Source organism: Juglans regia, chromosome 1 (genome assembly GCF_001411555.2).
Source record: "Juglans regia cultivar Chandler chromosome 1, Walnut 2.0, whole genome shotgun sequence".
NCBI lineage: Eukaryota > Viridiplantae > Streptophyta > Magnoliopsida > Fagales > Juglandaceae > Juglans > Juglans regia.
The window spans coordinates 43,385,414-43,401,630 of NC_049901.1; the positions used below are offsets into that span (position 1 = coordinate 43,385,414).

At 36.3% G+C, this 16,217-nt stretch overlaps 1 protein-coding gene and 1 long non-coding RNA gene across 6 annotated transcripts; one reads left to right on the forward strand and one right to left on the reverse strand.

The window, feature by feature from the left end:
• Positions 1–32: 32 nt before the first annotated feature.
• Positions 33–2,586, reverse strand: LOC108995920. Its single transcript, XR_004801061.1, has 3 exons — positions 1,203–2,586; positions 422–609; positions 33–298 (listed from the first exon to the last, which is right to left on the reverse strand). It is a non-coding gene; the product is annotated as an uncharacterized LOC108995920 (long non-coding RNA).
• Positions 2,587–5,653: 3,067 nt separating this feature from the next.
• Positions 5,654–12,706, forward strand: LOC108996061 (TBC1 domain family member 15-like). Of its 5 annotated transcripts, none has more exons than XR_004800871.1 (13): positions 5,666–5,812; positions 6,226–6,326; positions 6,759–6,854; positions 7,163–7,266; positions 7,829–8,046; positions 8,483–8,605; positions 8,691–8,779; positions 10,067–10,172; positions 11,245–11,342; positions 11,523–11,777; positions 11,887–11,970; positions 12,269–12,358; positions 12,461–12,706. XR_004800871.1 is itself a non-coding variant. In XM_018971812.2 (12 exons), the coding sequence occupies exons 2-12, from the start codon at positions 6,201–6,203 to the stop codon at positions 12,281–12,283; spliced, it is 1,314 nt and encodes a 437-aa protein (XP_018827357.1). In that variant the 5' UTR covers positions 5,654–5,812; the 3' UTR covers positions 12,284–12,706. The 5 variants fall into 5 exon arrangements, 2 of the variants coding, with proteins under 2 accessions (XP_018827357.1, XP_018827358.1); XR_001996951.2 differs by having other exon boundaries at positions 5,677–5,812; positions 6,201–6,326; XR_004800870.1 differs by having other exon boundaries at positions 5,677–5,812; positions 6,201–6,326; positions 12,507–12,706.
• The last annotated feature ends 3,511 nt before the right edge of the window (positions 12,707–16,217 follow it).

The window sequence follows — 16,217 nt, forward strand, 5'->3', positions numbered from 1 at the left end:
AAGGCTATGAGGGTTGTCTATTTGAGACTTGTACCTAGCATGGATTAATGATTGGGAGTTGTGAAGATGTCATAGTAATCCTCCTGCGAATTAAGGAAACCAACCAACAAATTCTTTCACAATTACTACTTCACTACTTGTCAAAGGAATTTAAATAGAAAAAACAAAAGGACGCGTCAAGCAAGATCAGGGCTGTATAATTGAACCATCTTCAAAATTCTACACATTGTGCCACTGTCTTAGGCTGTGCATTCTCCTTTCTGAGTTTTGCAAGCTCCTGCCTGATAATTCCACCCCTCTGCGTAGAAACAATAACAGGACAAGTTAAAATAATGCCCAATGGATGAAAGACCATTTAAGTTTATAATCTTTATAAAATCAATCCAGGAAATTCCTAATTCAATAAGTAAAGTAATCTTACAATTTACAAACTTTTCAGTCTTGTAAGATAATCAAGTTACATCTCAATTGTCACCAACCAGCAGTCTCCTTGGCCTCAATTAAAGCCCTCTTCTTTAGAACCCTCTTGATGTCAATCTTAATATCAGTTAGAGAGAGCCTTTTTAAGTTCATTTGGCTCCTCACCATATCAGGGGCATCAACAAGAGCCTGTAGCATAAAAAGATACTGGGAATGCTAACCTGTACAACTTTGAATTTTGGAGGTAGTGAATATCTCAAAAGATCAATGTTTTTCAATTACATTATACCTCTAGGGTGAGTGATTGAATGCTAAAAGGTTCATGAGAAAAAAAAGTTGATTGACAGAGCCCAAAACTTTAAGTATATAATGTGATTAAAAAAAACCAGACCAAAAATTAGCTAAATCTACTACATATCAAATTTCACTTCAAGAGGAAACATGCCCATCAATTCCAGCAATGCCTCTTCCACAATGATGGATTTCAAGTAAAATCCATTGAACATCAAGCATTCTTCTAAAGTCTTACATTTCAATTAATATTCCAAATTTATGTTCTTATTCCCCCACTTTCCCTGAAAAAAAAAATTAAAAATACAATCACTCGAGACCCCCGGACTACCCAACTACCCAAAAAAAGCATCTCTTTTTCAATTTTCTCCTTTTCATCTTTCTCCATAAACAAAATTACCGTATTTTCATTGGCAACATAGTTTGAACCAAAATATAGAACTAGTGATCAATAAAAGTAAGGGAAATCATTTATCTGCAACAATATATACCCTATTGTGGTCGATAACATCCACAATCACAACAAGTCTTCCATACTCCTTCCCGTAGTTCACAAGCGCCAGCCTTCCAATCTCCACGTACGTCTTAAACGGCTACAAATTCATAACCACAAAGGGAAAAAAAAAACAAATATTTACTCTAAGAAAACATCAGAAACCACAATAAACTGCACAATGCATACTCACACACTAAAAGACGCATACCTAGCAACTTAAGCTGAACCAAAAGCAGAAGGTTAGAAGGGACATACCATTTTGTTCCGGGGATATGAACGACTCGGTTGGAGGAGTGGGGAAGAATGTAACACTAAGATTTTTACTGTAATTTCTGTAAGGACTTATGGATGAGATGGAAATTACTCACTTAGAAGGTGAGTGCCTCCATTAATAGAGAGAAAAGGAAGAAGAAAGTATAACAACTTGCATAAAGATTCAGCATAACCAACCTCTACATGCCGCTGTCCTCAAATAGGGTCTGACGCTAGTGCATAACAAACTTGATTTCCCTTCTAGAAAATAGAATTAAAACATAACACTAACTTGAATTACAAAGTAGCATAAAGGGCCTTTACTAGACCGAACAACTTAGATGGACCTAAGGCTTTGTCCCAACCCATGGCCCACATCTTGAACCCTAAGACCATGACTTCTCTTAGTTCTCCTTATTTCTCTTCTTCTGCCTCGGCACCGTCGAACGAGTGACAAAGCTCCTCCTATCAAAGCACATTGCCCACAAAGTGTGGGTATGATACTTTCAACTACTCATACAGCTCCCATGTGGCGTCGTCGGCATGTTGTCCTTGCCATTGGACCGACAATTCTGCAAAGGGCTAATTTTTGAACCATTGAGCAGGACGGTCTAAAATCTTCTCCGATTCTAGCTTAAGGACCCTGGCGGCATCTGTGGGTAATAGTGTGGGCAAGAACGCGTGTCGTTGGCCCAGTTTCCTCTTCAGTTGAGACACGTGGAATTTGGGGTGAATGGCCGTCGTGGGTGCAAGCTGGAGTTTGTAGGCTACAAGTCCAACCTTCTGGACGATTGGGAACAGGCCATAGAACCTAGGTGCAAGCTTGAAGCTTTTGCGATAGGCCACAGTGAGTTGTCTGTAGGGTTGCAGACGAAGTAAACGAGATCCCCTCTCGAAAAGTTTGCTCATCTCTCCTTAGATTTGAATATTTTTTCATTCTATTTGAGCCATTTGGATGTTGTGTTCGAGAATCTCTAACATGTAATCTCTGGACTGTAATGATTCCTTTACGGCTTCCACTTTGGATAGTCATGATATATAACTGGTTAGCTTGGGAGGGGGATGGCCTTGAGTGTGCCCCCATTGGACTGGTGTGTAATAAATGCAATAAATTCTATTTAAATTTGTTGTTATCTGCCACCATCAACTTCTATTTGTAAAAAGCAAGCCATCTCTCACTGTGTAATTAGAGGGTAAATCTCCATTTTTAAACTTCTCAAATAGTTCGTAAGTCTTGGGGTCTTTACTATACCCTCCATTTTATCTTCTCCAACCAATCAAGAGTGGGTAGGGAAATAATTGCAATCGTGGCCTTTACTTTCTGATCTTCCCTTCAACCCTCTTGGACAAGTCATTGTACTCTCAACACCATATCACACCCTACTAATACCAATACAAAAGCATCTGTACTGAAACTAACCCCTGCAACTTCACACTAAGGGCTATACATCTTCCTTCACTTAACAATTGCTCCCCATTAGCTACCCTTACCTTAATTTTTTTGTCATATTTTATTGGAATCTCCCCTTCTCACCACTGAGGGATCTAGAAAATTATGTGAACTCCAAAGTCTATTAAGACAACAACATCCTGATTACCCATTCTACCCTTTACTCTCATAATTTTAGGATTTATTGACCCAATAAGTGCATGGAGGGATATTTCTGGTTGGTTTGGAGTAGTGAGAAAATCCAAGACCTCTCCATAGTCATTTACTTCTTCTATTTTCACTATTTCTACTGGTTCATCCTTTATCTCTTCAATAAAAAACAATTTAGGGTGTTGACACTTGTGTTCCAGATTTCACTTGGAATCACAATAATAACAAAGCCCATTGCCTCTCCTCTCCTTCATCTGTTGGAGTTTAATTTTTTGGACAGGGGTGATGGCTTTTGGATGGTTACTGGAGCTATTTGTATGGTTAATAGTGGGAAGTTTAAGGGAATGTTTGGAAAAAATTTTCATCTCATCCCATCCCATTCCATCCCATTTCATCTCATTTCATTCCCAAATATCATTCAAACACAAACATTTTCAAACTAATCATTACAAATTTTTCAAATTAATCATTACAACTATCCCAAACTTTCAAATTAAAAATAAAAAACAATTCAATTTTTTTAAATCCCAAAACAAAAATTATATTATAACAATATTTCAATTTTATACTATTTTTTATTCAACTTTTTCTCTCTCATTTTTCAAAACCCAATAAATACTTAACTCAAATTATTTTACTACTATTCACAAACCATCTTTCTACTATTCACAAAATTCTCATTTCATTCCCCAAGCATCCCCTAAGAATTCTTGGGTCGTGGTTGTGACTTAGCCCCCTCACATTTCTTCTGCCCACCTCTACATTTTCTTCATGGATTTTAGCCAAACTATAAACTGATATTGAATTTATGGGAGTAAACATACGAATTGGTAACCTTATTTCATCTTTTAGCCCACTCAAGAAACAATTTAGCTTATACCTGTTGGACAACCCCCTCAACTTATTAGACAGTCCCTCAAAACTGGACTTATACTTCTCCACATATCCTGTTTGCTTTAATCTGGTTAAAGCCTTCATAGGATCATCATAACAAGATGGTCCAAATCGGATCAATAAGGCCCTGGTAAACTCCTCACAGTCCTAAAGAGCCCCTGATTCCTCCAAATCTTGGAACCAAATGAGAGCTTGTCCCTCCATATGAAATGAAGCTAGCCTAAGCTTGTATTGGGGTAGTGTGTTGTGATATGCAAAGAAATTGTTGGTTTTATACAACTAGCCACTTGGATCTTCTCCATGAAAAGTAGGGAAATCTATCTTTATCAGCTATGAGTGAGGCTCCATTCCATGCTTTAGGTGTTCATTCTGAACCCTCTTATTTTCTGAGGAAGACTCTCCTCACGAGGTGTTAACATTCATCTTCTGCAATTTTAAGGTTATGGTGGCTAGTTGTTGCATGACTGAATCTAACTGTCTCTTCAGTGCTAGCATCTCTGTTACTAGGTTCTTGAGCTGTGAGTCTGTGGACTTCTTCAAGGAAGTGATCCCATCCTGAAGCTGATTTAGGCGTGTACCCTCTACCATGGCTTGAAGCTAAGGTTAAGGTTGAAAGTCGCTTAAGAGGTGGTCACTTGGGATCACTCTCTAATACCAATTGTAACATTCTAGGATGTTTAATGTAATTTCTATAAGGACTTATGGATTGTGATGAGATCAAAATTGCTCACTTAGAGGGTGAGTGCCTCCATTAATAGAGAGAAAAGAGGAAGGAAGAAGAAAGTATAACAACTTGCATAAGGATTCAACATAACCTACCTCTACATGATGTTGCCCTCAAATAGGGTCTGACACTAATGCATAACAAACTTGATTTCCCTTCTAGAAAATACTACACTACAGGACTCATCACAAACAAGTAATGAAAAAGGGCTTCTCGGCCCACTGGGCCCAACTAATACAACTGAACTGGAATTAAAACATAACACTGACTTGAATTAAAAAGTAACATAACGGGCCTTTACCAAACCAAACTATTTAGATGGACCTTAAGGCTTTGGCCCAACCCATGGCCCACATCTCTAAGACCATGATTTCCCTCAGTTCTCCTCAGTCCTAACTTATCTTCTCCTGCCCTGGCCGAAGCCTAAAGGCCCTAAACTGCTAGGATGGCCTTTCTTTTTAGGAGGCCTTTGCATTCATGCCCCCGTATTTTTGTGTTTATACTCATCATGAGTGTTAAATCTCCTTCATATTTCACTTTTTTTTTTCTTGAAGAATTATTTATAACTCTATTATGAAGTCTTTACATCATTTACTATCCACATTATATAATTTAGTTTAAAAGATAAATTTTAAATTTTAAATTTTATAAATTAAATTATATCACGTAAATAGTATGTAGTGTAAAGACATTCTTAAATACATATTCTATTTTTTATTTAGGAGAAGTAAAGGATTTATTTTCAAGAAAATAACAAAATAAAGGATGAATAATCGAACAAAAAGGAAAGGAAGAATTATACGTTTCATTCACAAACTACTTCATTATTATTTTTCTCCTAAATTATCAATAAATTCTAACTTCTAGACCAAGTTAAGATTTTGCTGTTAAAATGATGAAGAAAAATAAAATAATAATTTGCGAATGAAAAAATAATTATACCAAAAATAAAATTATATACAATGGGACTATCAACAGATTTACCGTTAAAATGGCCGTTTCAAACTTTATTCTCAGCGTGTTTTTCGGTCCCATCTCTGTCTCTCTCTCAGATCTTCTTGTCGAAGAAACTTCATTGGAACAACGTTTGTAACATCGGCAGTTCCTATTTGAATCTTTGAGATTGTCAGCAAAGGTACAGAGACCCCCCGCCCAAAAAAAACATATTTCAATCTTGATTTCTTTGTTTTTGGTCTTTTCATAGGATTCTTGTTTCAAATATGCGGATATATGATGATTTCGATAGAAGTTTGATATTTGATCGAGATATCTTGCCATAATTAACTATCAATCTCATATATAGGTTTTAAGTTGTCTAAGACATTTGCTTTCAAGATTTCAAGATACGAGTATTTGGTAATACATTCTGGGAGTTATATATTTTTTTCTTAACAGAGATGCCATTAACTGTATGTTTGATCTTTTTGGTGGTGTCTTCCGTTTGGTTTTGTTTAATTGGGCATCGAGAATTAGACTGGGGATCCGGAAATTACCATAACAAGTCAAAATATCTGTTGATTTAGATGCTTGGTTGCGAGGGATTGGCAGGGGTTCTTATGAAGAGAGCTGGGACTAGTGAGCTGGATGTGTTCTATCCGGTTAGATCAGAATGTCAAGCCGACGTCCCGAAGACCCGTTTTAAGCTCAGGGTATCTTCTATTTTGCTCCCGTTTGGTCACTTACTAATTTCATTTTGATTTACATTGTGTGAACTCATTGCTTAACGTATACAAAAAGTTATGTATCACCTTTATGGTTTCTTATGTACATTTCGTTTTACATTGTGTGAATTCATTGCTCCATCTATACAAAAAATTTACCCATAACGTTTATAAGTTTCTTACTTGGGTCTATTAGTATTATGCTTTTTAAACGTTTGACAAGTATCATAATATAATGATTTTTAGTTGAAAATTAGGGTCTTTTAAGTTTTGAAATTTTGACAATCTTTTGCAGTTTCATTGTGATATATGCTTATTACTTACAAATATATATATATATATATATATATATGCTTATATGAGTGTTATGTCTTTATCCAAGTAGAATCTGTTTTACGTTTACAGCTATTTATTTGACAGGCTGGAAAAACCCTTAGTGCAAGAAGATGGAACTCTGCATTCTCTCAAGATGGGCATTTGGACATTGCAAAAGTGCTTAGAAGGATCCAACGAGGGGTACACTTTCTGGATTGATGACAATTTAGTTTTACCATATGTATTCAATCTAGCCATGTCTTTTTTTCTTTTTTGCGTTGAGTTCTACCACTTTAGCACCTTTCAGTATTTTCCTTATTCTGGCTGTCATATAAATTATGAGTTTTTGAGTAGATGAGAAAAATGAGTCATCTGACTGCAAATATCACTGTGATTTGCAATGTATTTATTAACTGCATATTTGGTACTCCTTTCATTTTCAGAAGTGTAAACCCTTTTTTGTAGAATACCGAATCTTTCTACAACTTTTTTTTTTTTGTGTGTGGTAGGGTGTTCATCCTTCAATCAAGGGGGTAGTCTGGGAGTTCTTGTTAGGCTGCTTTGATCCGAACAGCACATTTGAAGAACGGAGTCAGCTCAGGGAACAGCGCAGGTAAAATTTTCTTCTAAAATGTGATGAATAGTGAATTGGGCTAAGAATTGGAGCAAACAATGGATTATTTATTATCCTCTTTTATTTAAAGAAAAATCATAGTTGTGCTCTTGGCCTGTCATAGTACTGGAGACATTCTCCTGGTTCCAGGTTTTGGATAATTAGTGGAAGAATGTGTTCTGGGATAAACCATGGGCATGAAGATCTGTCACAAAGATCGTAAAATGTAATTCATGCATCAGTACATGGATCTTATCTTTCCCCTTTCCCCCGTCATAGGCCAGCCTGCTGAACCATTGAACACATGACGCAGTTGCTTTTTGGTCCAGCCATAGGTCTCAAGTTTGAAATGTTGTCTTTGATACAATGTTGTTTTTGGGATAATTATTTCATAGTGTTAATTGCTTGCTGGTGCTTTTTTTTTTTAGTTTTCATTCTGTCAATCTTGTGAACATCATTGTTGCTTTTTTCTTCTCCTCTTTTCTTTATAGAACATTTCATTTTTACAAGTTCATTTCTTTATAGAACACAACGACTTCATACAGAACATTTATCATTTTAGGGAGCAGTATTGGACGTGGAAATCCGAATGTCAAAAGATGGTTCCGGTTATTGGAAGTGGAAAGTTAATTACAGCACCTATCATTGCTGATAGTGGCCAAACAATCGAAAAAAATTCTTCAACACAAAGTGATTTACAAGAACAGAATGGTGGGCAGGTCAATAATGCTGTATCAGACAAGAAAGTGACTCACTGGAAGCAGGCTTTGCATCAAATTGGTATATCCATCACGTGGATTCATTTGCTACTGAATTGACTATCTTTATGCTGCTCAAACTCCATTGAAGTGGCTAGTAAATCAAGCAGTCTAGTTGTATGATATAGTTCTGCCCTAGCTTATATTCACAGAATTTTTGTAACAAATTATTGTAATAGTGACCCTTCCTGTGCTAAGAGGACTTGATTCCTGGAATAGTGTCGAACATGGAATCTTAATGACAAACTGAGTTACATCAGGGTTCTCATAGTAATTTTGCCTGTTGATTGTGTATACAGCTAAAATCTTAACCCAGAAGTATAACAGTTGCATATGGTTGCCCTATATTTTTTGTTTTTCTTTTCAATTCAATTCTATTTGGTTATCTTATGGTTGCTAGTACATGATTTACTACCTGTCAACGATGTCTAATGCCACTTATGCAATTGGGGTTGTAGGTCTTGATGTTGTTCGCACAGACCAAACACTTGTCTTTTATGAGAGTCAAACTAATCAGGCAAAACTTTGGGATGTTCTTGCCATTTATGCTTGGATGGACAATGATATAGGTTATATTCAAGGTGGATTACTGTCGACTTCATTATTCTTCTGTCATTATTTTAGTTTTGAGATAAAATCATTACAGTTGGATCCTTTCTTGAGCAGGAATGAGTGATATTTGCTCACCAATGATAATTCTTTTGGAAAAAGAAGAAGAGGCTTTCTGGTGTTTTGAGCATGCAATGCGAAGGCTGGTACACAGCGATTTTCCTTTCGAACTTGTTATTCAGTGACTTTTAATTTTCTCTTATAATTTATGGTTGGTACTTATTGTTTTCTACAAATATATCTTTCCTCCCCAAAAGGTAAAGCTCTTGGAGTAGATTTTAATATCAGTTACATCAAAGAGTTTGATCATGCCCGAGCTTTAATTCAGTGTCTACATTCACCCTTCTTTGTTTGTCAGTGCCATGTTATCAACTCTCTTTCTAGAATTACATGTTTCAGAAGTATATGTGCACCTGGATATCTAGGGGATGTTCCAACAAATTGGAGGTTCTGGTAACATATCCCAGATTTGAAAAGCTGCCTAAGGACGCTTCTTTGGTGAGATAAGGTGAGGGGAATTTGTTGTAGTTTAAAAAGTTGAAAGTTTGCAGACTGAAAAGTTACAGGACCTCAGGAACAGAGACACTTGTTCGGGATACTTGCGAAGCAGATATATTATGGATTTGGGCTGCTTCAGTGAGAGTTTGGACATCGGGTTATGAAATTAGGTTTTTGTGATGGAGAACTAAAGATGACAGGGGCAGATACTTGTAGAGCCATAGATAACAGTGCCTAGTACTGGTTTGATTAAGAAGACTACAATAGTGCAGAGTCAAGGTCAAAGAACAGTCTGCTGAGAATGGAAGGAAAGGGAAGAATACAGATACATGAAAAAGAATAGGAGAACTTTTTATTTACCTTCATCTGGTTCCTGACAAGTGAAGAATTCTTCTGCATCATATGGGTCTACTGATGTAGGATATATTTGGAGAACTGCATATGTAAGCTTATTCAGTGCACCACGATAATGAAAACCGCGAGTACTAGGTGTTATGGCAATAAAGGAAACGGTTCACACTTCGCAGATTTTTGGACCTTCCCCTCTTCCAATAAAACTACAATTCCAGTTTTGCACTCTTTTTCTTTTATGCTGCTGCACTCATTAAGACTCATCAAATGTCTTGTTTTACGTGAAAAGAACTACTTGTTTCCTTTTAACAGCATTATCTGGCTAATGGTAGAAGTGATTTAAGAAGTGTATATACTTGTTTTACCCAGTTTCTCCTCATCATGATTTTACACGATGATATTGGATATATATCCCTTGAGAGGGTTTCTCCATCAGCCAAGACAGTAGTTAGAATCCTTTTAGTGATGCTGTTGATTTTCTTTGAGGATTAACTTAAATTTTTGGCCCTAAATGCTTGTGATATATATTGTTTATTGTGTAACCTATGACTCATGATTCTTTTTTTTTTTTTAAATTTAAACAGAGAGAAAACTTTAGATGCAGCACAAGTTCAATTGGGGTACAAGCTCAGCTGAGCACACTCTCGCAGATAATCAAAGTCATTGATCCAAAGCTTCATCAACACCTTGGTAAACTATTCCCATTACTTTTGCCTGATTTTTCATATCTAAATCAGTTTTTAAGGTTTGTAAGCTCTCTATTTAGTGTTTATTCCTTCACACCTGCAATCTGGTTGCTTGTCACTCAACTCCATGAAAATTTACACCATTTAAGAACACTAGTGAGAAGAACAGTTAAAAGATTAAAAAAATAACAATAGCAAAATATGGGTTAAAATTTTGAAATTGTGATTGTGTCCTTGTCTGGTTCCCTCTAATGGGAGCTTTGTGAATGCTAGAATGAATAAAACTCAACTAATTTCATTCTATGTTTGGAAGTAGCCTGACATGCAGTTTTTAAACATATAATTGTTTTTTTTTTATTTGTGAAGTTTTAATAGTTATATTTGACTGCTTTGACTATTTCAACAACTTTTCATTTCAAACTAAAGTTTTAGTAAAGAGTTAGTAACAATGTTGTCATGAAAAACTTTTATTTAGACCCAAGCTACCATCTTACAATGTGGGGAGTCTTTCCTCTTAACTTGCTCCTAATGATCTTGCATGTTTCATATGTTCAACACATTTTGCAGTGATTTCAAGAATAGTTATGGATCGTTTATAGCAATAAAACAATTTAAATTTCATTGAGTGCACTGTAATTACAGATCAATCGAGTTTGTGTTAGATGCAGTATCAGACAAACAACGGTAAAGACCATTTTGTAAATTACTGCTAAAACTATTTTATGCTGTTTTCACTGGCCCCCGCAGCCCCAAAAGAAACAAACACACCAAAAAGAAGCAGCAATAGAGAGGTATCCATTGCTGAGAGAAGGTACCAATAAAAGTAGAAAAATATGCATATCAGAAACAAATATTATAGATATGCCAGTGGAACAGAAATAAATAAATGATGCCATCATGATAGTTTCCCCCCCTCCCCCCCCTCTCTGCACATAGACTGTCACAGACGTGATTTTCAGATGCCTTGGTAGCTGAAGAGGCCATCGTTCATCAGCTAAACCCCATTTCTTTCTTCTTCCTGACCTTTTTTTTTTTTTTTTTTTTGTGATAAAAATATCATTTCTTCAATTTGGCAGAGGATCTAGATGGTGGGGAATATTTGTTTGCATTCCGCATGCTGATGGTACTTTTCCGGAGAGAGTTTTCCTTTGTGGATGCGTTGTATCTTTGGGAAGTAAGTTGACGCTTGAATCTTTCAAGAAATGGACTGTTTTTCTGTTAAAGATCACTTTTTCATGGAGCATTGAAAGAACTTGAGGTTATTGAATTCAATGTAATTAGTATATTGGAGCCTCTATTTTGGCGTTTTTATTGATAAACATATTTTGAAGACAAAAATATAATTTGGTTTCAGCTGATGTGGGCCATGGAATACAATCCAAACATCTTCTCATCATATGAGGCGCAAACAAATGCTGGAGATAACAGTGTTGCATCCGAAATAAATGAAAAACTGCTGCAGCAATTTGGAAAATTTGAGAGGAGGAATTTAAAGACTGGAAATATTGAGAGACATAGGGCACTTGCTGTTTTTCTTGTTGCAAGTATTCTTGAGACAAAGAATAAGCGACTTCTAAAGGAAGCTAAGGGTTTGGATGATGTTGTCAGGGTCTCTCTCTCTCCCCCTCTCTCTCTCTCTCTCTCTCCCATGCATGTGCTCACCAATATAATTGTGTGCACGCTACTGCACTTATCTTACAGTGGAACTTTCTCTCTAGATCGTGGGTGACGTAACTGGAAATCTGGATGCTAAAAAGGCATGTAAGGAGGCGTTAAAGATTCACAAAAAGTATCTGAGTAAGGTAGTCTTCTGCCTCTCCTATTTTTAACTTGCATGTGTGAGTCAGTCAGATCTTTCTCTGTCTCTGCTTGTGTCTATAGAAACGCAATTAAAATAAGTTTTTTGCAAAATGTCTCTTCGAACTAAATGTGACAGACATACTTTCTGATACTGATGGGCAATGCTATTCATTTTGCTTCAAAATGAGTGGCAACCATGCCCGATGAGTTTATGTATTTCTTCTTGTTAAATTTCTTGCTTGTATAGAATTAATGTTCCATAAAAACCAAATAGCTTAGCAGAGCTGTATGTTGATGCAGGCCAGCAAGTCATAGGTAATGCTTTGGATCATCAATCACCCCAATCTTTACATGCTCCAAAGAGGCTGCATTGGGGCTCACTTTGCTCAGGTGTTAACTTATTTTTGATAGAGCTTCACTTCGGTTATAGTAACTCTCTTCCTCTCTCCTTTCCCCTATGGTTAAAAGCTGATGCCATTTTTGAAAAGTCAGAGTTGCAGGTTTAGTACCTTAGATTTGTTGTGATATGCTTCTGCAGCATCATGGAGCTTTTGAGTTTTATTTGAAAAAGGGTTTCAGCTGAAGATGGTCCATGTATTTTCACTTCTTTACTTTCCACACTTCCTTCTCTGGCTTAGACTACTGTCTTTTTATTACTTTTATTTTTACCATCTAAGACAGTTCATATTATTTATTTATTTCATAAAGTTAATTGCCAAAGAAAGAATATCAAACAAAATATGGTTAGAGTATTATATTGTCAGAGATATCCTTTCATTCGAAGCATTACGGATGCAAGGAGGTGATGATGGTGCATGCATGTTAGCTTTTAGTCTCTTAGCAGCAGCATATATGCACAGGCAACATTTTTTGCGGTGGTCAGGACAGCCTGCCCAAAAATGAAAACAAAAATAGAAAACAGGAAAAAAATATATATTTCTAGTTAGTGGAGCAGATATTTCATTTCCAAAAAAAAAAAAAAAAAACAAAAACCTGTTCCAGAGGTCAAATAATGATGAAAATGGAAAATACATTTCTAAGGAGTACATATTAGGAAGCTTTTTGAGATTTGGATAGTAAGATGAGATGAGATGGTTTTAGATTAATTGAATAAAATATTGTTAGAATATTATTTTTTAATATTATTATTGTTTTGAGATTTGAGAAAATTGAATTGTTTATTATATTTTGTATTAGAATTTGAAAAAGTTGTAATGATGAGATGAGATGAGATGAGTTTGAGTGATTCTTGAATCCAAATCAGGCGCTTTAATCTAGCTCAAATGTTCAGGATAAGGATCCTTTTGATTTTAAGTAAAATAAATAGTATTCACTTAATATAAAAATATCCAAATATATTTATCCCTCCATATGTGACGCCATCGACCTCTAAATGTTATTTTAGTGGAGTTTGTGATACCAGGATGATGATTTCACAGATCACGCACCCCAACGACCAGTGTTCAAAGTGTATACATCATGCAATAAGTGTATAAAATAATATTCGCAACGGAGAAATAAAAGGTTTTTCTTTATTAAGTATCATAATTGTTTAAAAACAGAAAAGTAACTTTACAAGGATTAAACAGTCATCCGATAGTTAAATTAAAAACAGGAAATAACATAAGAGAAACAAATTCCATAACGCTGAATAGTTTCTTAGAGCACTAGTAGTGGGCTAGCTAAAATCAAATTTTAGCCAAAGAATAACTAAAGGGTAAAATAAAGTGTAGTAATGGGCTAGCTAAATGTACAGTAATTTTAGTTTTGGATGAATGGGCTGGCTAAATTTATTGAGCCAAATGAGGCTAGTCAAATATTACTTTTGACTAAAATATTCATTCCCGCTTATCTCTCCCGCGCAGTAGAAGAAAAATATTCACTCCCGCTGCTTTTTTGGATAATTATTTTACTTCAATATATATAGACTCTAAACAGTTTTGTAATTCTTACAATAAGCGCTTGGATCCTTCTTTGGGGACCTGCTCACGATATCAAAAGACCACTGAAAAGATAAACCAATTTTCTCTGTTGCTTCACTACAGAGTATGTTTTTGTTTGTATCTTTTGTGTGAAGTTTCTACGATCATCATTTGTGGAAAAGGTTTCACAGGGATACTTGAGTTGAAGTGAATGAAATTGTTGATGAAATGTTATGTTTTATAGTAGAAGAATATAGTCGTTGGAGAATTATATCCGTTAGAAAATATAGTCGTTGAAAAAATATAGCTGTTAAAAAATATAACCGTTGGAGAAATTCAAATTATAATTAGAATTAAAATAAATGAAAAGTTCAAAATCAATATTTTAATAAAATAGTGAAAAATTTGTTGAGCCTGTTATTTTATATTGTTGAAAAGTGGTTAGCTAAATTTGTAAAAGTAGATTTTTTAGTCAAATTTTGGCTAAAATTTGTTGAGCCCACTACTAGTGCTCTTAGCAACTCAAACCTCCGGCAGAGTTGATTCCTCAGGTTCATACTCAAACTCTGCGTCAGACTCTACCGCACTATAAGACGAAACCGTAGGGTAAAACACCATAATGAGATTATGACATCTCAGCAAATAATTAACCAAAAATAACATCTAAGAGATATATAAAAATAACACGCGTCCCCATACGGACATAATCCACATAAAATAACACCATATGTTCTTTTTTCCAAAATACCATTTTTAACCACTCACGTCAAAAATCTCATTTTTGGTCCAATCATAACCATTAATTAAAAAGCATGCGATACGGTCTCCCTTATGGATCGTCCGCACGACCTGGCTCTCATTGTCACATCACGGGTAACGTTCGTGCATGAGATTTCGTAACGAGCGATGCCCAGTTCTGCACCCAGCGCATACATGGCCAAGCATCCTCTAATCTCGCCAGGCAAAAAGTTACAGAATTAGTACGAGAGCGTTACCGTCTCGTCCGCTCCCGTCGTCGCCCTGCGACAACTCAGGGGACATCACGTCAGTCTGTTACACTCCCGAGTGATCAGAGAAGCTCCACCGAGATAATACCTCATCTCGACTTGAGGTCATAATACACATACATCCACATATTCAATCACAATTACAAACAGACCACGTGACGTCACAGCATAATTTTAATAAAAACGATAAATATACAATTCAATAATTAATTAAAATACATATTTATATAACTCATTTCAATAAAATAATCCTCCATTTATAAATACACAATTTCACAATTACAATTTATAATCCTGACACTTAATGGCCCAAGGCCAATTCCAACATTCCAACCAATCAAACAGTTTATAAATGATAAATATAACAGTAATATTTAAACGGAAAAATTACATAGACAGAAAAAATGCTGGAAGATCGCCCAAAACCAAGCACAACAAAATCTTCACAACTCTTGGACTCACCAACAAAATTTACAGAACAATCACTCAAAATATAAGGAGATGAAAAGCTTAAGAGAGAGATATAGAACTCGAAATTCGGAACCCCAAAACTTGAGGAACCCGTGGCCTATTTATAGGCCAAATGCGGCGGTTGAGGAGCTGTGCGTGTCGCATGGTAGAAGAAAAGTGAAATCGGCAGCTCAAGCCGTGGAGGAGAAATGGCTAAGGCGCAGACGTGTGGCACGGCAGCTGGACAGCAGCACTTCGGAGTGCACAGCCACACGACACGGAGAAGCCCACGCAAGCTGGAGTTGTGTTATACGCTGCAGGTCACGAAGCTAGAGAAGATGAACGAAGGCTAACGAAGAGAGAAGAAGAACATGGGGCGGCGGCTAACAAGTGATCGTATATTCCAGAAGACCTAGAAGACTTGCTGGGATAATGGGCTTCAATGGGCCTCACGGAAACACCTTCACGATGGGCTTAACCCAACTCGTAGCTGTTATTCCTTTTATGTAATAAAGAACATCAGGCCCGAGTAGTAAGGGCAGAGTAGTCTTTTTACCATTCTAGTATATATCCTAACAAACTATACGGAAAGAGCATCCAGAATACTTTTCACTTTAATTCAGTTACAATTTGGAGGTGCTCCCCTCGAAGAGAGCTTTATCAGAAATTCAATATACATTTTCATTCCATTTTCATACTCAATCCAAACATTCCAGATCTTGATTGTTACAAGTTGGAAGTGGAAGTTGGGAGCCGCGTGATGAGGTAGCTCGACAGGAAGGCTTCGGAGCCTCCACCGAACAACACGGAGCTTCCATAGAAGGTGGAGGTGGCTCACGGCAGCTGCGGAAAAGGAAGTTGCAGGAAGAA